Consider the following 23,011-nt stretch of genomic DNA (forward strand, 5'->3'; position numbering starts at 1 on the left):
GACTACTTTAAACAAGCAATTTGACCTTAAAATGAATCTATTGGAATTTAAGTAATAGAAGAAAAACATAATAAAAATCATTCTGTTTATTTATTTCTCAAATCCTTAAATCAAGAACTATGCAATAGTAGATATTAATGCTAGACTAAGTTTTAGTTAAAAAACTTTTCAAACACTTTTTCAAAACTTAGAATGAACTTCTAGAATATAACTTAGCAACAAATTATGGAATAACTTAAGAATACTACTGTTTTTTGAAACTTTTCAAAATTGGATAAATATTATCAAAAGCTTCATAAATCTCTTGTCGTACTTTGGCACCTGTTAATACTACTTTGCCGGAGACAAATATTAATAAGACTATTCTAGGTTTCACCATACGGTAGATCAGTCCGGGGAAAAGTTCAGGCTCGTAAGAGCTGAACTGGCCGTGAGTAAGCACTAGGCCTTCAAGGCGAATGGGGAACTTGACGTCGCAGCTTCCCACCATGTTCTGTATTTTGAAGTCAAGGAACTTTGCCTGTAATAAATATAATGTATAATGTACCTTCTCAATTAAAAAAAAAAAGCTGTATATATAGTAGAAACAGGAACAAATGTATTTTTAACTTCTGATTTGCAATAGGGGATTTGCAAGCATGCCAATGTTTGGCCTGTTGTTTAGGGGTTAGCAATGGAGGACGACACATCTACCTAAAAAAAAAATTTATTTGATAAAGATTTTAGATAGGATAAACTTCAAACTTCTTTAAGGCAGTATTACTTCAAAAACTGGTATTAACGACTGTACCTAACTTTTTAGTACCTATCATTGGGCACATCAAATCACTTCGTAGGAGTTTTTCTACGATAAAAAATGCTTTGATTTGACAAAGAAAAAAGGCTGAAAGAGAATAAAACATTCGTTTGTACAGTGTGGAGACGGACATAATTCTCATACGTATTCCAACTTACAGTAAACCCAAGCTTCTGTATAATCCGAGCATATTTCCTCGCCGCCAGCCGGGAGTCCTCCTCACTCTTGGCGCCCGTGCAGACCATCTTTCCGGAGGAGAAGATGAGCGCCGTGGTCCGGGGCTCACGGATACGCATGATCACGGCCGCGAACCGCTTCGGGTTGTATTCGGCGTTGCGGGCGTGAAGCGCGATCTTCTTTAAGTCCAACTTGCAATTCAGATTTACCGTTGATACTATGTTCCTGGAATATAGCAAATAACACATTGAGTACACAGAACAATCTTTTTTCGAAGGAGAGACAGTAAAACGGTGCCTGACTGGTGATGAAAGTTAAAAAACCGGTTACCTTTAGACTGGTTGTCTTTAAATTAAAAGGATGAAAAAAAAAAGTTTTTGTTAAAAATGACATTTTTGATACAAGCTATGAAGTGACCCCCTTAACTTGACATGGTGGCAGTGCTCACAATAGTCACAATGATATAAAATTTGGTAGTCTGTTCGGAAAGAGAAGTCGTGGAATGTATGGGGGCCAATACATTCCAAAACTCTTCTCTTTCTGAACAGACTCTAGTAAGCTTCCATCAATGTCACAAAAGCTAATTAAGCTGAGTTGTGGTGACACTGTTAAAAAGTGGGCCTAAAAATGAGCTCCTCACTCTTTCAGAAACCTCCTCATTACAACCATCATACAAATTGATTACAAGAGTGAATTTGTTGTAGGGTAATTCACCAGTAACTGGCCACCCCAAACCAAAATGAATTCTATGCTCCTATAAATAGAATTCATTTTAGTATAAGGTGGCCAGTCATTGAAAAATGGCCAGTTATTGAAACCTTATACTAAAATGAATTTTGTTTATGGGCGAATAGAATTCATATTAGTTTAGGGTGGCCAATTACTAAAAGTAGCCGGTACTGGCGAATTACCCTATAGGTTATTACCTAATATTATGGTTAAATTTCTTATGTTTAAAAGATCAGTTTTATGAAAAGTACAAATGCAATAAAAAATAAGTAATAGTCTGGGCAACAAATCCAGTATGTAGTTTATTTAATTTCGGCTAGAGTTACATCAATTACGGTTTTGTAACTTACTGCAGTTGTGGCAGAATCCCGGGGTCGGCGGAGTGTGGTGTCATCGGAGTCATTGGGGCGGGACTGGCTTGTGACATCATCTGTTGACTGGCTAAGTTCCCACTTGTGATCATCGGTGACATCATGTTTTGCTGCACAAAATTAATATAAATAGCCTCAACTTACATGTTCATATTCCTTATGTAAATGAAAATGAAATTCCTTTTGTAAATGTAAACAAAAAAATGTTAAGACCGAGGAGTTGACGAGGAGGCAATTTTATTTTAATAAACAGCACGACTAGGAATCACGATTATGAATTTCATAATCACATAATAATTGTTTAGGTATTTTGATTATCTATAACTGGTGGGTGTTACATCCGAGATCCATCAAAACCACATCCACATATTGAAGTGATTTCAGTAAACCTAGTAACCAATTGCATTCATAGTTGATAAGTAAGTACCAGTGAGCATGTAAATTTGTTGTTACCTACTTTTTATTGACATAATAATTAATGTGCATTAAAAATGTTAGCTGTGTAATTAAATAAGAATAACTGTTGAACCGGAACAGATATGATGGTTGTTGTCTATGTGACAGCATGATAAGATAAATGGTGTCCATCACTTTCAATTGTGCAGTATTAAAAATAAAAGAAATTAATAATACATATTTTGGAGACAATCTAGGCCCAAACTAAGCAAAAGTTGTACTATGGGTAGGGTACTAGGCGATGATATACCTACTTTTGCAGATAAATACACACTCAGACAACATCCATAACCATAACTTAGGAAAAAATATACCTATAGTTACTTTGTCATATGGATGAAGACAAGTAATCTATCATATGCCTGCAGGTAGCTATTAAGGACATAAAAACCTTGCAAGAGATTTTTTTACTTCTTTTTTTCTTGTTTTATTAAGCATCTCAAAAGGATAAATAATAGGGGACTTAACACCACCAGGCACTCTCAACGGCTCAATAATTATTAGTAAACCTATATGGTTGTTTAATTTTTTTCTTCTTTGAGCAATAAAATACTATTTGCCTCAAGATCTTCATCTATCAAGGTACATAACTCATAAGCATCAAGGAATTTAATTATTGAAGCTATCCTTTACACAAACAGCCTCTGATGAATACAAGGTAATCATTATAATTTTTGTCCTCGAAAAACAATACAAGTCAACAGGTTGTTTTTAAAATTTACCGGGGTCTGTGGCTGCATCATCTGCTGTGGAGTGGCATAACTGGCGGTGGGAGCGTATGTGTGCATAGAGCGCTGTGGGGTGCCAATGAGTCCCCCGAAGCCCACGAGCGGAGAGCTCATCGTCGCAAGTGACTGCATCTGCGGCTGCGGTTGCTGCTGCTGTTGTTGCTGTTGCTGTTGCAGCGCGTTCGGCAGAATCTGCTGGTCTTCCTCGGGTTGGTGCAAAGGGGTACCAATCCCCGGTATGTTATAAGGACTTGATAGCATCTGATCCATTGCGATGCCTTTTAACGCCTCCTATCTACAGAATGAAAGTTGCTTCACAAGGAAACAACACGATAGTTTTTTCCAATTTCTGAAGTGGTAAATATTATTATTATTATGTATTAAATATAATTATCTGAGAAAACAACTTCAACGAAATCTGGCACACGCTCAGCTAAACGAAAATACGGATACGGATGACACTTTGAGCTTGACTTGACACTGTCGTTGACAGTTGGTTAGTTATGGATGCATTCAGAATTTGTAGAACCATTTTGATACCATATAAAAGTCGTAACAGACGGGCGTGGGCCCAGTTTTATAAAGTTACAAGTTACAGGTTACAAGAGTACAGGCTACAGGCACCTGTAATGCACTGTGAACGGCTACAGGTGTTTTATAAATACACATAAATAATTACAGTTGTAAAGAACCACGGTCAATCTCGATTACATGTGAAATCTACAGGTGTGAAGGACATCACTATTTTAAAAAAAACGTGTGTCATAGATACTCGGTTCTCTACTAAATTATGTGTTTTTGTTTGCTGTAAAATATTAATTACTGGAAAAATGGCCAGAAATGAAGGAAAAATCGAGTGGTTGAGAGCGGCGTTCCATGCCAAGGATATACTTTTTGGGCCGTTTTCAGATTCAGATTAAGTTAGATTTAATGAAATATTTACGTAATAAGTAAATAACATGTAAATAAGTAGGTACTCTTTCACATTCTTACATCAAAATGTATCGTTTCGGTAGCGGCTCAAAGATAAATACGGTGTGTATCGAAAATTATGAATAGTAGTACACTTTACCATAATGTGAATGCACTATACTTATATAAAGAGACGAATGCTAATAAATCAACGACAAATATCGGCAATAATCTCTTTCCATTTCCTAGTATAGTAGATAAAATAAAACGAATCGTCAATAAAATCAATATCAAACATATTGTCACTTTATTTCCTATTTACTATATATTTCAGATACATTAACAAAAACTGATAAGGTCAGTGCATGGAAAAGTATGCATGCCCTGGCACAATCGTTGGCGTTGGTGCTTAACAATAAAGAGTAAAATCTCTCAGAAAACGAGTCTACAAGTAACTGCTGTTGTGCTGTTACAGGACTCAAGACGTATGTAAGTTTTTGTTACAAGTGTACCAATCTACACTTGTAATTTACAATTTTTTTATAAAACGCCTGTTCGATTATGAGTTTAAAACTATAAAACTCCCGTATTTTCGTCTATGGTTGAGCTACAGGCACTTGTACCTGTAACCTGTAAAATTGTAACACAGTACTTTTATAAAACGCAAATTGTAAAAAACGGAGCAAGTGTTGCCAGTAAACGCCTGTAAACTTGTAACTTGTAACTTTATAAAACTGGGCCCAGGACTGCGACCTTGGTCCGTTCAAAATATCTCTCTCTCTCGCTCTCTCATATTATACACTATACTTACTTTACTCTTCTACACATCTACCGTGTGTTTCTCACTATAAAGTTTAACTATCCGTACAATGTCTGAAGTCTGAAGATATCATGTAATTAAGGCCCCTGTACAGCGCCGGCCACTCCAAGGGACGCAGTTATGCGTTAGAGGGAGCAAGTAATATTGCTATCTCATTCTACCGCATGGCTGCGTCCCTTGGAGTGGCCGGCGCTGGCCCATTGTGTACAGGAGCCTTAATAGAATATAGCACGAAACAATAAAAACAGACAAATACTCAAAATAAATCATGAATGAAATAATGGTACTAAATCACTCGCTCGAATATGTAATAGTGAGAAAGAGACAGATAACGAAATATCGATTTTCGCATAGATTTACATATGTATATAGAGATCCCGTCTCAGCGAGCTGTCACTGTTGCCACTTTTGTTTTTGTTTAGTGTACGATTAACACATAGACATAATATATATATAGACGTAGTCTCAGCGAGCTGTCACTGTTGCCACTTTTGTTTAGTGTACGATTAACAATGAGGCCCACGTTGCTGTAGCCATGTCGATAAAGTCATATCGATAAACTATCGACATTTCGTGCAATTTTAATTTTACTTCAAATGCCTAAAATGACCAAAAACGCTTTTATTCTTTATTGTGGTTATCAGATCACAATTTTATAGTCACGCCCCAGCAGGGAACCAAGGGAAAGTTCAGGGCCCAGTTTTATAAAGTTACAAGTTACAAGTTTACAGGCGTTTACTGGCAACACTTGCTCCGTTTTTTACAATTTGCGTTTTATAAAAGTACTGTGTTACAATTTTACAGGTTACAGGTACAAGTGCCTGTAGCTCAACCATAGACGAAAATACGGGAGTTTTATAGTTTTAAACTCATAATCGAACAGGCGTTTTATAAAAAAATTGTAAATTACAAGTGTAGATTGGTACACTTGTAACAAAAACTTACATACGTCTTGAGTCCTGTAACAGCACAACAGCAGTTACTTGTAGACTCGTTTTCTGAGAGATTTTACTCTTTATTGTTAAGCACCAACGCCAACGATTGTGCCAGGGCATGCATACTTTTCCATGCACTGACCTTATCAGTTTTTGTTAATGTATCTGAAATATATAGTAAATAGGAAATAAAGTGACAATATGTTTGATATTGATTTTATTGACGATTCGTTTTATTTTATCTACTATACTAGGAAATGGAAAGAGATTATTGCCGATATTTGTCGTTGATTTATTAGCATTCGTCTCTTTATATAAGTATAGTGCATTCACATTATGGTAAAGTGTACTACTATTCATAATTTTCGATACACACCGTATTTATCTTTGAGCCGCTACCGAAACGATACATTTTGATGTAAGAATGTGAAAGAGTACCTACTTATTTACATGTTATTTACTTATTACGTAAATATTTCATTAAATCTAACTTAATCTGAATCTGAAAACGGCCCAAAAAGTATATCCTTGGCATGGAACGCCGCTCTCAACCACTCGATTTTTCCTTCATTTCTGGCCATTTTTCCAGTAATTAATATTTTACAGCAAACAAAAACACATAATTTAGTAGAGAACCGAGTATCTATGACACACGTTTTTTTTAAAATAGTGATGTCCTTCACACCTGTAGATTTCACATGTAATCGAGATTGACCGTGGTTCTTTACAACTGTAATTATTTATGTGTATTTATAAAACACCTGTAGCCGTTCACAGTGCATTACAGGTGCCTGTAGCCTGTACTCTTGTAACCTGTAACTTGTAACTTTATAAAACTGGGCCCAGATGTTTAATTAAAATACATAAATACCCTTCGAGCAACACCGGCTTCCGACACGTCGGAAGGGAGGGGCCCAAGCGATATCTCACCGTACAAATCATTCTGCCATTTTTCGCGGGGGGAAAGGTGCACACAGTCGCACTTCTCACACACTTACATACAAAATCCAATCTGTAATGACGACACAAATACATAGAAAATGACACACGTCAAAGACAAATCTTGCAAACCTCGATCTCTTTTTGTGTACGGACGAGTGACTAGTTTCACAACACGCACACTAAGACATTTTCGTTGAAGTATATCATTGTATTCTGGGTGATGAGAAGTCGGATTTGTCGCTCGACCGATCCGCAATTTGTACTGAGCGAGCAAAATCGATAAATCCAACAATTACTTGAGACTAAAATATAATAATTGTATTTAAATGTAATTAAACGTATGATATGTAAAAAAAAATATTACGTGTGAAATGTAACACTTTCTTTTTGTAAATTTGATTTCCCCGACCTCTTTTTATAACAAAAAACCGAGCAAACAGGCATTTTTGTGCAGCAGTGTTCACGCGCGCGTCTGGACTCGGTCTAGTGAAAAATCCAAGTGCAACTAGTTTTATTACCCGCGCTAGATTAGATTGACGCGCTAATCTTGTACCTCGGCAGAGGGGAAATAGTGCGAATGCCGCCTCCCTTCCGTGTTGCTCGAAGTAAATACCTCCTAAAATAGGTGTTCCGCAATAATTGAATTATATTATTATATTATAATATATTCATTATCCATTAGCATTTCAATAATGTTTATGTTTAACGAAGATATTGAAGCTTCAATTAATCGCTATTTCGTTCCGCTGTGTAGCGTTTATCGATATATAACATGATTAAAATCGACTTTTCACATCCCTAAAAGAGCACACATATACGCTTTAACGCACACATACACAGGGTGGGCGCATCAAGAAAGGCAACACTTGATTTGAAGTCCGCCTTGTCAACAGTATGGTTGTCCTTTTTTGACAAACGGCATTTTAAAAGAGCGAGGTGAGAGAAATGATACTAGTTGCTGCGTCGTGAAAGAGAACAGAAAAGGTTGGGCCCTTGGATTAACAATTTAACACCACCTTGCTGTAGCCATGTCGATAAAGTCATATCGATAAAATATCGACATTTCTTGCAATTTTAATTTTACTTCAAAGGTTTAACGATACCTAAAATGAACAAAAACGCTTTTATTCTTTATTGTGGTTATCAGATCACAATTTTATCGTCACGTCCCAGCAGGGAATCAAGGGAAAGTTCAGATATTTAATTAAAATACATAAATACCTACTAAAATATGTGTTCCGCAATAATTGAATTATTTTATTATATTCTAATATATTTATTATTCATCAGCATTTCAATTATGTATATGTTTAACGAAGATATTGAAGCGTTTATCGATATATAACATGATTAAAATCGACTTTTCACATCCCTAAAAGAGCACACATACACGTTTTTACGCGCACATACAGCCTGGATGCACCAAAAAAGGCAACACTTGGATTTGAAGTTCATCTTGTCAACAGTGTGGTTGTCCTTTTTTGACAAAAGGCATTTTTAAAAGAGCGAGGAGAGAGAAATGATACTAGTTGCTGCGCCGTCAAAGAGAACAGAAAACGTAGGGGCCTTGGATTTTCGTAGCAGGCTCTCTGACATCTCTTTCTGCTCTATACGTGCCTTTACTTGGCATACAACTTCAAAACTTGGCAGATAAATTCGTCCGCATCGCATTGATTGTTTATAGTATTTTTTGCCTGTGCATGTGTCACTTATGTCATATTCAAGGGCCCAACCTTTTCTGTTCTCTTTCAAGGCGCAGCAACCAGTATCATTTCTCTCTCCTCGCTCTTTTAAAAATGCCGTTTGTCAAAAAAGGACAACCATAACAGTTGACAAGGTGGACTTCAAATCAAGTGTTGCCTTTCTTGATGCGCCCAGTCTGTATACGTGTGCGTAAAAGCGTATATGTGTGCTCTTTTAGGGATGTGAAAAGTCGATTTTAATCATGTTATATATCGATAAACGCTACACAGCGGAACGAAATAGCGATTAATTGAAGCTTCAATATCTTCGTTAAACATAAACATAATTGAAATGCTAATGGATAATGAATATATTATAATATAATAATATAATTCAATTATTGCGGAACACCTATTTTAGGAGGTATTTATGTATTTTAATTAAATATCTGAACTTTCCCTTGGTTCCCTGCTGGGGCGTGACTATAAAATTGTGATCTGATAACCACAATAAAGAATAAAAGCGTTTTTGGTCATTTTAGGTATCGTTAAGCCTTTGAAGTTAAATTAAAATTGCAAGAAATGTCGATAGTTTATCGATATGACTTTATCGACATGGCTACAGCAACGTGGGCCGCATTGTTAATCGTACACTAAACAAAAGTGGCAACAGTGACAGCTCGCTGAGACTACGTCTTTATATATTATAAGTCTATGGTCATATTCATATTTGACAGCTGACGTTTCTTTGATATGAATGCAAGGCGAAGCCACGCGTAACTTTAATATTTTACAAGCTTTTTAAATACCTAAAGCCGATAGAGCTTCTAAAATGGCAGAAACAATGAAACAAACTGTCGCCGGCATACTGAAAAGTATAGAACGGTAAGTACACTGTTTTGCTAGTGTCATCTTTTAGTACCTTGAATAGAGTCTTAACTAATTTGTAACTTTTAGATATAACCCAGCGAATCTGCAGACCCTGGAGCGCTATGTTGATATGCAGTCTCGGGAAAACACGTACGATTTGGAAGCGAACCTGGCGGTGCTGAAGTTGTACCAGTTCAACCCGGAGAAGTTCAATGCCGATATAACCTGTCAGATACTTCTGAAGGCGTTGACGAACTTCCCGCATACTGATTTTACTTTATGCAAGTGTTTACTACTTGAATCAGTGGTAAGTTAACAATTTTACATATTTTTATGTTTTTAATATACAAATGTACTGCAAGTAGGTCTGTATATAAATTAACAAAAAGCTTGAATTCTCAAATCTCTAACAATCAAAGTAGGTTCACACACTGGAATAAGGTCAGATTTATACCTTGGTGTAACTTGTACATTCCTTAAATCTTAGATAGCAAAATTCTGTTGATTAAACTGTTTTTATTATGTTTCTAGCCTGAAAATGAAACAATATCACAAATCAAATACTTAGCCGACATCCTGGAGCAGTGTGACTTCGCCCAATTCTGGAACCGTGTGCACCAGATGCCGGAGCTATGCAACCGCATCAGCGGGTTCCACGATTCCATCCGCAAGTTTGTCTGCCATGTTGTCGGCATCACCTTCCAGACTATTGAGAAGAATAACTTGGCCAATTTGCTTGGTGGCATTGATGGTGAGGCTTTGTAAACTATGTTACTGCATTAAACAACCTTAAAATCCATCCACACTACAGTTAACTTGTGTGGAACAACACTAACACAGTAACATTAGGTAACATACCTAGTTAATCACTGTTGCAATCTAAATGGGGTAATTCTAAATTAGTTAGTGTATGTCAATTATTTAAAAACCATTTACTACTTAGTTAAACATGTTATGTCTTTCCTCCTATTTCAGATGTTACTCTAAAACACTGGGTTAAGAAATATGGATGGCGGGACGATGGCAACCTAATTTTCATTGCCAATCAGGATGAAAATATCAAGACAAAGAATATTACTGAAAAAATTGAGTTTGACCACCTTGCTCCGCTCATGGCCCTTTTGTAATGTGATGAAATATCTCATAAAAATAAAATAAATGTGCTTACAGGTTCAGTATTGAGTATTATGATTCTTTTGCTATTTCACTTTGTTGCTAATCCCTAAATATTTAGCTAGTAGATTTTGTAATGTATTTAGCTAGTAAATAAACCCGAACTGCATTTCAGGTTCACATTAACCTTTAGCTAGTAATAAAAGAAACCCAAAATAAAGATTGATGATTATGAAAAACACAACATTTAATAATAACAGCCTCACTGTTCTATCCCGTTATTTGTAAAGCTAAACATATTAAACTGATTATTATCTCAACAGAGCTAGATAATCATCCCAATATGCTTCTAATGTCTACAAACAAATTGTTGTTAATGAATTATAATTTAGTAAGTCTATGATTAGCATTTTCGAATGGGTACATAAATTAAATTTGGATCTAAGTCTAACCTAAATTATATACGTACTGACTTAGTATTATGCAAAATGACTTCAAAACAAATAAAAAACATGTGCAAGTATATTTGGTAATTAGCCCTTTTTGTGGTGGCTGTATCCATGCTCCTTGCCGCCGGCGTGGCCACCCTTCTTGCCGTGGTCGTGGTGGTGCGCGTGGTGCTCCTCGTGGCCGTGGTGGCCCTTGTGCCCCTTGTGGTCTTCGTCGTAGTGACCCTTGTCGTGGTGGCCCTTCTTGCCGTGGTGCTTCTCGTGGTGGCCCTTCTCGTGGTGGCCGCCCTTCTTGTGGTGGCCCTCCTTCTTGTCGTGGTGGCCGTGGAAGTCTCCGTGCTTGTGGTGGTGGCCGCCCTTGTGGAAGTCGTCGTAGAACTTGTGCTCCTTGTGGTATTCGTCCTTGTGCGACTTGTGGTGGAATCCGGTGGTCTTGGAGCCCTTCTTGTGTCCCTTTTTGTGTCCAAACTTGCCGCCCTTGTGTCCGTGCGCCGCCTCGTGGTGCTCGCCGTGGTGGTCGTGCTCGTCGTGGTGCTTCTTCTTGTGTCCGCCGTGCTCGCCGTGGTGGCCCTCGTGGTGATGCTTATCGTGGTGTCCGTGCTCGGCCTTGTCGTGATGGTGGTGGGATTTGTATCCCTTGTCGCCCTTCTCCCCGTCCTCCTTGTGGTGATGCTCCTTGTGTTCGTGGCCGCCACCCGCCTCGTGGTGGCTGTCTTTGGGCTTTTCTTTGTGTTCTGTGCCCGCGACCGTCTGGTCGCGCGCTACGGTCCCGGCGCCCGCTAAATCGTCACCCAGTATGGCACCCACCTCGGCGCTCACATTTTGGTCGCCTTTTAAATCGCTTACGTTCCTCGCCCGGGATGAAACGATGGCCAAGGCTAAAAGCCCTGCTATTACTGTGATTTTCATCCTCTGTAAGAAAACGAAATGTTAGAGTAGTGCGTCGTTAACACAGCAATGATGTAATAATGCAGATAATTATTTAAAAATAAATTGTTTTCTTACCACTGTTGCACGTGGGTGTTTAGGAGGACAACTACTGACGCAGAGTGTCACAAGAGTTTCCGTACTTTGAATTTATAGATAAGAGCACTTTCATCTGCTGTCGATTACAGGCTGATCTTTAGCAATCATATTGCTGTTGGTTTCTGGACGAGTGACTCCGCGCGGTGACGACATCGCTCGGGCTCCGCGCGGACTGAGTTGGTTTCGTTGTTACAGAAATATACCGGGCCACACTATGCGTCACTAACTACTCTTATTTTAATTTAGGGTTCAGCTGGAGTTAAACATTGACGGTAAATATAAATAATATGATATGTTTGAGTTCCGTACGATTGTAGATAGGTACCTATGTACTTTTTGCTCACGACTGCTTAGGTAATAATATATTGGTATTATTATTAGATACTTATTAAAAAGTAGCACATTTTACAGGCACAAATAGACCAGAGTCTATAGTCGTACACTCAGCGTCAAATATATTATAGCTGCAAAAGTGGTCAAATAGTTCGTTACACCATATATTACTGCGTGACCACTTTGGCTGCTAGAATATATTTGACGCTGACTGTCATACAGGGCGAGTTCGTGTTTTGGTATTTGTAACTCACATTTCTCTCAAAAATCCCCATTTAGACGGTTCAAGAACTTGCATGCATTTTTCATTACAGGCGTAGTGCAATAACTATTTTCCATCTTATTTTCACTGAAATTTACGAACGTGTTTTGCTATTTCAGTCAGTCTCGGCACAAAAAGTACTGACATTTACTTAACTAGCATGACAAATACAAACGCTGCCCAGAAAATATGATGGAAAACAATTATGCACTACAACTGTAGGTACCTACATTTCGGTATTTGGTCGATCGACCATTGCACTCTGTAGTTAGCAATTTATCTAATAATGCATGTAAGTTCTCGAACCGTCTAAATGGGGCTTAAGAGCACCAAACTTGATTTAATTGTGTACCTTGTAAGTACGGTAGGACTTAAAGATTGTTAACGGAAATGATTTGAATACCAGCCGGTATCTTAATTCATAATTAAAACTAATATTAATAATTAAAAATTCAACTTTATTTTACATTTATTTACATGGAGGTATTGTATAAAATAACAATATAATATAACGAATATTTTAACAGTCTCAGTGTTTGCCGTGATGGTGGCCCCAGTGCTTGTGGTCCTCGTGGCCGCCCTTCTTGCCGTGGTCGTGGTGGTGATGATGGTGCTCCTCGTGGCCGTGGTGGCCCTTGTGTCCCTTGTGGTCCTCGTCGTAGTGGTGCTTGTCGTGATGGCCCTTCTTGCCGTGGTGGTGCTCGTGGTGGCCGGAGTGGTGATGGCCGCCCTTCTTGTGGCCGCCGCCCTTCTTCTCGTGGTGTCCGTGGTGGTGGCCGTGTTTGTGGTGCTTGCCCTCCTTGTGGTGGTCGTCGTAGAAGTGGTGGTCCTTGTGGTACTCGTCCTTATGGTACTTCTTGTGGTAGCCCTCGGTCTCCTCTCCCTTGTCGTGGTGTTTCTTGTGGTGGTGCTTGCCGCCCTTGTGGTGGTGGCCGTGCTCGTGGTGTTTGCCGTGGTGGTCGTGCTCGTCCCAGTGCTTCTTGTGGCCGCCGCCGTGCTCCTCGTGGTGGCCCTCGTGGTGGTGCTTGCCGTGATGGCCGTGCTCGCCCTTGTGGTGGTGGTGGTGGCCCTTGTGTCCCTTGTGGCCCTTCTCGCCGTGCTCGTGGTGGTGGTGCTCGTGGTGCTCCTTGCCGCCGCCCTCCTCGTGGTGGTGGTCCTTGTGATGGTGGCTCGCGGCGGCGACTAGGTCTGTTTCCTTCTGCCCGAGCTCGCGGCCAGAACAAACAACCACCACGCACCCCAGGGCGGCCAGGGCGACCAGCGTCCTCATTTTGGTGTTTTAATGAACTCTTGTTTAATGATTGAAACCTGGGTTTGTACTGATTGCCTGAGTGTCCGAGAGGCATTTATATCATGAGATTTAGTCGCGGGTTGCACAGTGAAACCACCGGCAAGGACGTCGCGGCCGCGCCGTACGCGTTACGCCTAATTACGGTTTCTGGTGATTGCGGTTGCGACATGGGCCTAAAAGTGTTTTGTCGTCGGGACGGGGCAAAAACACCGGCGCCACGTGGGTCATGGATATAGCGGCTTCGCTTTATTCAAAATAAAACAACTGTGTGATCCCTACTGAATTAATTAGGTAGGTACATGTGTAGCCTAGTTCGTTAATTTATTCCACTAAGTAAGCCTCTTGATCATCATTCTTTTGTAGGACCATAGTTGCAGTATTGGGCTATGTAGTTGGGTTGGGAGGTTTTACGGTACTTAGGGGTCATCCATTAATTACGTCACACGTTTAGGGGGAGGGAGGGGGTCAAGAAAATGTGACATATTGTGACATGGGGGAGGGGGGAGACACAAACTTTGTGACGTCACTTTAACTTCATCAGTAACCGAAAATTTATTTAAATTATTTAGTTCGCTGTACATTTAAATAACAAGTTTTTAAAACGAAAATAGTTTTTAATCGTTTAATTTTCTTTCCTAAGCAGTTTTGGGTTATAAAATTACTAATATTTATATCGTCAAAAATATTTTGATAAAATATTAATAATACTTAGGTACTTACTTAATTCGATTTGGCGATTTCGTAGAAAAAATGTGACGTCACACTAGGGGGGGAGGGGTTTGCCAAATGTGACCAAGTGTGACAAGGGGGGTGGGGAGGGGTCAAAAAACCTAGAAATTGGTGTGACGTAATTAATGGATGACCCCTTAGTAAAGTAGGTAATTTTACACTTTTTTTATCAAGTCTTGTATGGACCTACTTAATTAGAACTTATATGATATGGCCTAAAAATCGCGGTGAACAAAACTAATAGCAGCATGTTGGTACAGTCAGCAGCAGAAGTTGCTAAGTGGGCGAGGTGTTCAAAATTACCTTGACCCGCTCTTATCTCTTAACAATATATGTAGTCCCGTCAAGATAATTTTGAACACCTCGCCCGCTTAGCAACTTCAGCTGCTGACTGTTGGTACCTACTTACTTAACATTAATTTGAACCTACTAGCTTCTCTCAACGATGAGTTAATATTACCTAAATTATGGTATTTATTTTTGAATGGAAAAGTGAAGTAGGTACTTATAACTTACCGATTACTTATACAAAAAAAAAACCAATCCATGAAACGGCTGAACCGATTTTGATAAATCATCTCTAAGAACTACCGCTAGACAAAATGCTTTGAAATAAAATAAACCGTATCCTATTTGATGCACTCGAGCTACAGTGCAACAGACAGACACACACACACACATACACAGCGGTTAACCTCTTTAATTTGAATCGAGGGTTAAAACCAGACATCGTGCGCATCGTCGATAGGATGTATTTGTAAGTATATTGTGACTTTGAAAAAAATCGTATCTCTTACTTTTTTCGTTTTGCGGTTTTAACATACTTAGTACTTAATGTGGGTTTCAAATGAAAGCTAGTGAAAATACCATTTCAAAAATATATGTAACTGACAGTAGTCACAGAATAAATAATAGTACAGAAGACTCACTCTCTAACAAAGCGCGTCTGTTATGATCAGCACATATATGGCCGCTAGGTGGCGACAGCGCCACGCGCGGCTTATGGCAAACCCCAAAATTGGGGCCGAACGGATATACTTTTAGCTGCCTGTAGCAAAGCGACGAAATCGCGGAGTGAGACACGCCTGCAGTAGTCTGAAATACTTAGTCATTATTAAGTATAAGTATACTTAGAGTAGACGCGCACGAGCAACTTTGTCTCCGCAACTTTTTTTTTGTCTTTGTCAAGTCTATGGGTAGTACGATAGAGACAAAAAAGTTGCGGAGACAAAATTGTTCGTGCGCGCCTAATCTTACCTATATGATAATGGTTTTTGCAAAAATCTTCTTTTCTTAGTAAAACGACGTAATGTACATACAAAGCGCTGCAAAGGTACTCCCTTATGATACTTACGAATAGCCCCCGTTTGGCCTATTTTGACAGAAAGGTAACTACGAAACCCTTCACTCAGCATGGCCCGACATGCTCTTGGCCGGTTATTTTTTATAGAATCAGAAACACGGAACGGAACTGCGTTCCAGAACTAGAGATGTAGATGTAGGTGTCAAGACCGCTAAGCATAAGTGGGACTGGGCTGGACATGTCTGCCGCATGCACCCTGAAAGGTGGGCCAAAATGGTTACGGAGTGGGACCCACCGAACACCATAGATGGTGCTGGCCGGAGTGCAGGCAGACCGAAATGGAGATGGCGGCCGGGAAACTACCCCTTCGGGTGGCAGCACCTCCGGTTGAACGGTAGGAGAAATGGCGCGGCCATTTTTTTATGGCTCCTCTACACGATGGGCCAACGCCGGCCACTCCAAGGGACGCAGCCATGCGGTAAAATGAGATAGCAATATTACTTGCTCCCTCTAACGCATAAATGCGTCCCTTGGAGTGGCCGGCGTAGGCCCATCGTATAGAGGAGCCATTAAATATGCCTGCGTGGCAGAGGCCGCGAGAAGGTTCGGTCATAACAAGCCCGTAATTGGCAGAGACCGTCTCGCGACATCTGTGCGACGCTGCATTTCGCGCCTAAAATAAAACCGTTAAAACTATGCCTTGCTTGCTCACTCTTGCAAGATGCATTCGTCAATAAACAAGGATGGTATTCCCTAACGGTCGAATTCCCGCGTAAAACAAAGTTTGTTAGAAATGACGTGATGTTCCTGCCCCACCTCGCCCATTACGCGCCGACCGTCGTCGAGCCGCGAACATTCAAACGGAATACGCACTGATAAAAAGTGAAATAAACTGTGCGAATCGTGTTAAATGTATTGTTTTGTCATAAAGACGGTACTGCTTTTTCTACAATCAATTGTTTTATTTCGTAATTATACGTATTTTTACATGAAAGTAGAAAAAAAAGTAATATGAGATTAGAACAAGTCTAGCATTATTCACATAAATAGAATAGAATTCATTGGTATACAATCAAATAACCCATTTTATGCTGAATTCAGTGATATATAGTTTATATATATCATTCAGACATTTTTTTTGGGAAACGGTCATATTTCTAAAGCCCCCTCCAGACTATGCGCGTGAATCGCGGGCGAAGCCGCGAACGCGAGTGTGGAGTCGATTTTCGCAGACAGCGAAATCGACTCCACACTCGCGTTCGCGGCTTCGCCCGCGATTCACGCGCATAGTCTGGAGGGGGCTTAACATGCGCCAAATTCGCGATGATCACCCGTTGAGGCCCCGCCACTTGACGTATATTTTTCCAAAATGGCTGCGCCACTCAACCGGCTTGTTATGTCTGTCCGTCTCGCGGCCACCGCCAGTCCGCCACTTACCGTAGAGACCTCGAGGAGGACAATGCCACTCGAAGGGCTACAAAAGACAGGGTTGAGTGGAGGAAGCGAGGGGAGGCCTTTGCCCAACAGTGGGACACTTAACCAGGCTAAAAAAAAAAGAGTAGGCGCGCACGAACAACTTCGCACTTTCGTACTACCCATAGGCTTGACAGAGACAAAAAAAAAGTTGCGGAGCCAAAGTTGCTCGTGCGTGCCTACTCTAAGTATACTTAGGTAATAATGACGTCTTTTAGGTAAGACCGTCTAAGTAACAACTTAACAAGCTTTTTCATCGCTTCTAACTCTTCCGTTTGTACGCAGGTACTCGTCCACTTATTTACAGAAGGTCGGTAGAGTAAAAGGAGCAAGGCAAGGCTCTTTCGTTCTGACTGTGTTTGAGCGAAGTACCTACGTATTCAAATACGAAGGTTCTTCTCTTCTTCCCAGCCAAAAATAAATGGTATATATTTTTAGCAGTATGTCAATATTACATATTTAGGTACAAAATAGCCTTGCTCGGGAGGCTCGCGGCTCGTGGGCCGCAAGCGAGAGGTTCGCGGGCCGCGTGTTGCCGACCGCTGATGTGGTGAAAAGTTTTCTAGTCAGCAAAGTTTTTTCCTATCTCTGTCCTTTGAATCACTCACAACATCCAAACTTTCATTTTTCTTTCTTGAACTGCAAGAGCTTTACACTTTACATGTGAAATGGCAGTAAAAAAATCATGATTAATCATGAAACAATACAATATTGCTAATTTACTGGGGTTATGTTATGCTGGTTCAGCTTCTGTATGTATTTCTGTTTTTTTTTTGTTTTAGGGCTGAAACTTTAATGGCCTGCCTACTATAAAAGAACTAATGGCCTGACTGAATTAAAAATGCAGCATGTCAAATTTATGTAACTGACAAAAAGAAGAGGTTCTAAAGTTGATGGTGAGTTTCTTTATATATATGTATTTTTATGTAAAATATTATAAATTGTTTAGTTTTGAATTTTTTATCAACTAGGAGGAACCGTTAAGGTTTCGCCATGTCAGTCGTCTGTCTGTCCGTCCACGGCTTTGCTTTGTGATCGTTAGTGCTAAAAAGCTGTATTTGGCATATAGTTACGGTTGGCATTAAGTATATATATATATCAATCATGCGCTTAATGTGATAAATAAATACTGGGCTAGGAGGCTGTTTTTGGGTCAAACAGATCACTGTGTTACGTCTTTGGGGTCATCCATTAATTACGTCACACGTTTAGGGGGAGGGAGGGGTCAAGAAAATGTGACATATTGTGACATGGGGGAGGGGGGAGACACAAACTTTGTGACGTCACTTTAACTTCATCAGTAACCGAAAATTTATTTAAATTATTTAGTTCGCTGTACATTTAAATAACAAGTTTTTAAAACGAAAATAGTTTTTAATCGTTTAATTTTCTTTCCTAAGCAGTTTTGGGTTATAAAATTACTAATATTTATATCGTCAAAAATATTTTGATAAAATATTAATAATACTTAGGTACTTACTTAATTCGATTTGGCGATTTCGTAGAAAAAATGTGACGTCACACTAGGGGGGGAGGGGTTTGCCAAATGTGACCAAGTGTGACAAGGGGGGGGAGGGGTCAAAAAACCTAGAAATTGGTGTGATGTAATTAATGGATGACCCCTTTCCTGTAGACATGCACAAGAGTTAAAGGGCTATTAAGGTTAATTTTCTTACTTAACCCTTATCCACATGAAAAGGTCTTCCTTTTATTTAGAGAACTATGATAAAATCATTACTTACATGCCCACAAGCTGTTAACTATTGCCCACAGGAGAGAAAAATGTACAGTTCGCGCGAACACACTAGTTTATTTCTCTCCTGTGGGCAATAGTTAACAGCTTGCATGGATAGATTTAAAAACTGACTGGACTGAGTTTAAAATTGCAACATCTTGGTCAAGTTCAAGTGCTCGATCGACAGAGAAAATGTATTTTAAATGGACTCTAGGGCCACTTGCACCATTCTACTAATCCAGGGTTAACCGGTTAAACCTGAAGTTGCCATGGTTACCAGTACAATTTGACATTAGGTTAACGGTTTAACCGCTTAACCCCAGGTTTGTGGGTTGGTGCAAGTGGGCCAGGAGATCAACAGAGGCATGAAGAGACAAGCAATGGTTACCTATATATGTGTGGCGGAAGCTGTTGTATTCCGAGTTGACTAAGTTGATGTAAGTAACCCTACTATAAATAATAAATAAATAAAAACTTATACAAATAAAAATAAAATAAATTACCTGTGTGTGCACATCCGGACAAGTGCAAGTCGGATGCACCCGAGGGTTCCGTAGGTACTTTTTAGTATTCGTTGTTAAAGCGGCATCAGAAATACATCATCTGTGAAAATTTCTACTGGCTAGCTATCACGGTTCATGAGATGCAGCCTGTGACAGGCTGTGACAGACAGACGGGCAGTGGAGTCTTAGTAATAGGGTCCCGTTTTTACCCTTTGGGTACGGGACCCTAAAAATGGAAACATGTCATTCATAGGTATAACTATAGTTCGTTTTTTAGCATTAGAAAGAACTTGAGAGAAGGTAAGCGATCTTGACATGTCTTTTAATTAAAAAACGCTTTTTAAAAATCATTAACTATTACTTATGAAAGCAGAAGAATATAAATGATCGTATTAGATTCATAAATGTTACATATTTGCCATAACTTATTTTTAAAATGTGTTTTTCAATTAAAAGACACATCAAGATTGTTTACCTTATTTCTAATGCTAAAAAAACGAACTATAAGTTTTCTTATTATTGTGCGTAGGTAGGTACCTAAACAGAAAATCAAATGAGTACAAATACGATTTTGTAACCAAGATAAATAATTAAATTGATCTTCGCATCGCTCAGCCAGAATTGAAAGAATCCGTAAAAGTTTTATAAATTAAAACGATGGTTGATTGATGTATTAAAAGTTTAATAGAAAGGAGAGTGCCTTACTCGCTCCCACAAGGGTTTCTTCTGGTGAGCGAAGCAATTAAGTAGCAATTTTGTTTATTTTACCAGGTAGGTGCTTGTTAATAAGCTCAATCTATCTATCTTGTACCTTTAAACGAGCAATTCATATTTTATTTATAATTATAATAATATATATTTCGGGGATGTCGGAAAGGGCTCTAACGATTTCGATGAAATTTGCTATATGGGGGTTTTCGGGGGCGATAAATCGATCTAGCTAGGTCTTATATGTTGTAAAACGCGCATTTTTGAGTTTTCTGGGGGCACGGCAGTGCCCCCGCGAAGTCGAGCAAAACAAAGACGCACGGCCGTACCATCCTGTTCCCGAAGCGATTCAGGCGATTATATCTTTTCTGCGCAAAGCTCGGTCTCCCAGATAATAGTGTTAATACGAGCTCGTGCAGGGTAGGTACTGCGTCAAAAAAGTGTTGGTTCATTTAAAGGTGTTTAATCTTTATAAAATAAAAACTATATAAACGGATTATATCGCGTAGGTATAGTGAATTTAAAATACATCCCGATGTTTACTGTTAACATACGTTTTACTTTAGTTTCATTTGGGAAATTCCACTTAACACGTATTAGGTACCTGTCATTGCGGGTTATTTGAAATAATTTAACTTATTTCATTAATGATGCAAATTGTCTCTGCCATATCTAGGGTTGAAATTAAAAGTTACCCTTACCTATCCAGTTCTAGAAAAAACACCTTATAAAACAACTTACAAATTTTGTTTCTTACTGTTATCCTCCCGTTTGTAATTTTTGAGACATACATAATCATGTTCGGTGGCTGGCTGATCATCTTTTCATCCATTCCATTTTATCGGCGCGCGGCGCTAGGTTCGCTGTTGTTACGTCGTGCGTGACAAAAGGGTTGTAGTTCAAGGTTGGCTGTTTTCATGTCTGCTGAGAGAGTGTGGAGCCGCTTTGGCGGCTTTAGGACTCATTAGTTATTTTAGAGAATTGAGATCTGTGTAAAACCACAGAATAAATAATAGTACTAGGTACAGAAGACTCACTCTCTTACAAAACGCGTCTGTTACGATCAGGACAGATACGTAGGTCACTCGATAAGTTTTGAGATGCTCGAAATTCGAAAATGGAACGCACCTGAATTATATGTTTTTAAAAAGCAAATTTATTTAAAAATATAAATAGAACACAAGTTGCCGATTCGCTCCAATTTAAATAATTTGGCCAAGCCCGAGATAGCTCGAGGCATTTAGTGTTCCGTACGGCTACCATCAGTTTGGCATTGACATAAACGATATCGTGAACGTAATTTACTTCCTATAGGTATATCTCTTTCGCACTAATATGTCAGTATGAGCGAGATGCATAGAAAGTAAATTACGTTCACGCCCACGGTAGCGTTTATGTCAATGCCAAACTGATGGTAGCCGTACCGCTCGCATCGTTACATTTTACAGAGGTTGTTTGCCTGTTTTTAGGATACCGTATTCAACTACACACACAGAACAATAGTACAAAGTGTCTAAGTGCGAAGGCCGAGCTTTAGCAAAATGTCATCGCTTTAAGCACAGAGCAATAGTACAAGTGTCTAAATGTGAAGGCCAAAGGCCGACCTTCGCGTAGCCCGAAGGCCCGAAGCGTCCAGGATGTCAGTGCTTTAACACAGAACAATAGTACAAGTGTCTAAATGCGAAAGCCGAAGGCCGAGCTCCGCGTAGGGCCGAAGGCCCGAAGCGTCCAGGATGTTAGTACTTAAACACAGAACAATAGTATAAGTATCTAAATGCGAAGGCCGAAGGCCGAGCTCCGCGTAGGGCCGAAGGCCCGAAGCGTCCAGGCTGTCAGTTCTGTGTTTCTTCGGCCCTACGCGGAGCTCGGCCTCCGGCCTTCGCATTTAGACACTTGTATTAATTACCTGTGTTTAGAACTGACCTCCTGGATGCTTCGAGCTTTCGGCCCAATGCGACTTCAGCTTTTGGATCTTGCGACTTAGACACTTGTACTTAAAAATACTTGGAAAAGTTACGGCTGCGATATATTACAGCGCGATTCTAAAATCGTGTCGCAAAAATTAAAATCGTGGTGCGTGCTTGGCCTATAATACTATAAATGTATACTCCTTCAATTTGAATTTAGAACTCATTTTTTTTTTGTTTCTAGTTCTATGCCATATATATAGACTTTAATATTATTTAGAACTGCTAAAAAACAAGATCGGCTTACTTTAAATATTTCGTCAATTTTACCTTTGTTTCTAAAAACTGTGATATTTAACTGTCATATACTATTAATGTCTTCCAAAATGATTTTCTCGTAACAGGACTGAGGGGCTACCGCGAAAACCGAAATTCGCAATTTACTCCAATGAAGGCGTAATTAGAGTGACAGAGAAAAATGCTCGCAATTTGCGAACTTCTATTTTCGCGGTTATAGCCCTGAATCTTGTTGCTCACCGATCCGTTCAAAAATATACATAAGTACTGAATATAATTAATATATATTATAATTATACAATTAATACAGAAATGTAATGGTACTTAATGAAAAGGAATATTGTGTATATTGTTTCGACGAATCAGATACTCTCAATAAAATCTATACATGAGGCCAAAGCTGTTCATAAATATTAAATGACTTTATTATCTCTATACGCCTTACTAACTCTATGTGTCCTATT

The 23,011-nt window shown here is 39.3% G+C and overlaps 5 protein-coding genes across 6 annotated transcripts in view; 1 reads left to right on the forward strand and 4 right to left on the reverse strand.

The window, feature by feature from the left end:
- Positions 1 to 23,011, reverse strand: part of LOC134663473 (E3 ubiquitin-protein ligase TRIM9) — a 287,295-nt gene that overhangs the window by 138,324 nt on the left and 125,960 nt on the right. The gene's annotated exons all lie outside the window — the stretch shown is intronic.
- Positions 69 to 3,708, reverse strand: LOC134680337 (TATA-box-binding protein). Of its 2 annotated transcripts, XM_063539461.1 has the most exons (5): positions 3,685 to 3,708; positions 3,252 to 3,548; positions 2,053 to 2,183; positions 955 to 1,198; positions 69 to 520 (listed from the first exon to the last, which is right to left on the reverse strand). In XM_063539461.1, exons 2-5 carry the CDS (start codon positions 3,525 to 3,527, stop codon positions 245 to 247), a joined length of 927 nt encoding a protein of 308 aa, XP_063395531.1. In that variant the 5' UTR covers positions 3,528 to 3,548; positions 3,685 to 3,708; the 3' UTR covers positions 69 to 244. The 2 variants fall into 2 exon arrangements, with proteins under 2 accessions (XP_063395531.1, XP_063395524.1); XM_063539454.1 differs by lacking the exon at positions 3,685 to 3,708 and having other exon boundaries at positions 3,252 to 3,604.
- LOC134680347 (eukaryotic translation initiation factor 3 subunit K) lies at positions 9,282 to 10,591 on the forward strand. Its single transcript, XM_063539473.1, has 4 exons — positions 9,282 to 9,433; positions 9,506 to 9,725; positions 9,950 to 10,169; positions 10,394 to 10,591. Exons 1-4 carry the CDS (start codon positions 9,381 to 9,383, stop codon positions 10,543 to 10,545), a joined length of 645 nt encoding a protein of 214 aa, XP_063395543.1. The 5' UTR covers positions 9,282 to 9,380; the 3' UTR covers positions 10,546 to 10,591.
- On the reverse strand, positions 10,938 to 12,312 carry LOC134670430 (histidine-rich glycoprotein-like). The gene is made up of 2 exons (XM_063528270.1): positions 11,986 to 12,312; positions 10,938 to 11,892 (listed from the first exon to the last, which is right to left on the reverse strand). The coding sequence occupies exon 2, from the start codon at positions 11,887 to 11,889 to the stop codon at positions 11,065 to 11,067; it is 825 nt and encodes a 274-aa protein (XP_063384340.1). The 5' UTR covers positions 11,890 to 11,892; positions 11,986 to 12,312; the 3' UTR covers positions 10,938 to 11,064.
- On the reverse strand, positions 13,045 to 13,900 carry LOC134670446 (histidine-rich glycoprotein-like). The gene has a single exon (XM_063528274.1). It carries the CDS (start codon positions 13,869 to 13,871, stop codon positions 13,131 to 13,133), a length of 741 nt encoding a protein of 246 aa, XP_063384344.1. The 5' UTR covers positions 13,872 to 13,900; the 3' UTR covers positions 13,045 to 13,130.

The sequence above is a fragment of the Cydia fagiglandana genome, chromosome 1 (assembly GCF_963556715.1).
Source record: "Cydia fagiglandana chromosome 1, ilCydFagi1.1, whole genome shotgun sequence".
Lineage (NCBI taxonomy): Eukaryota > Metazoa > Arthropoda > Insecta > Lepidoptera > Tortricidae > Cydia > Cydia fagiglandana.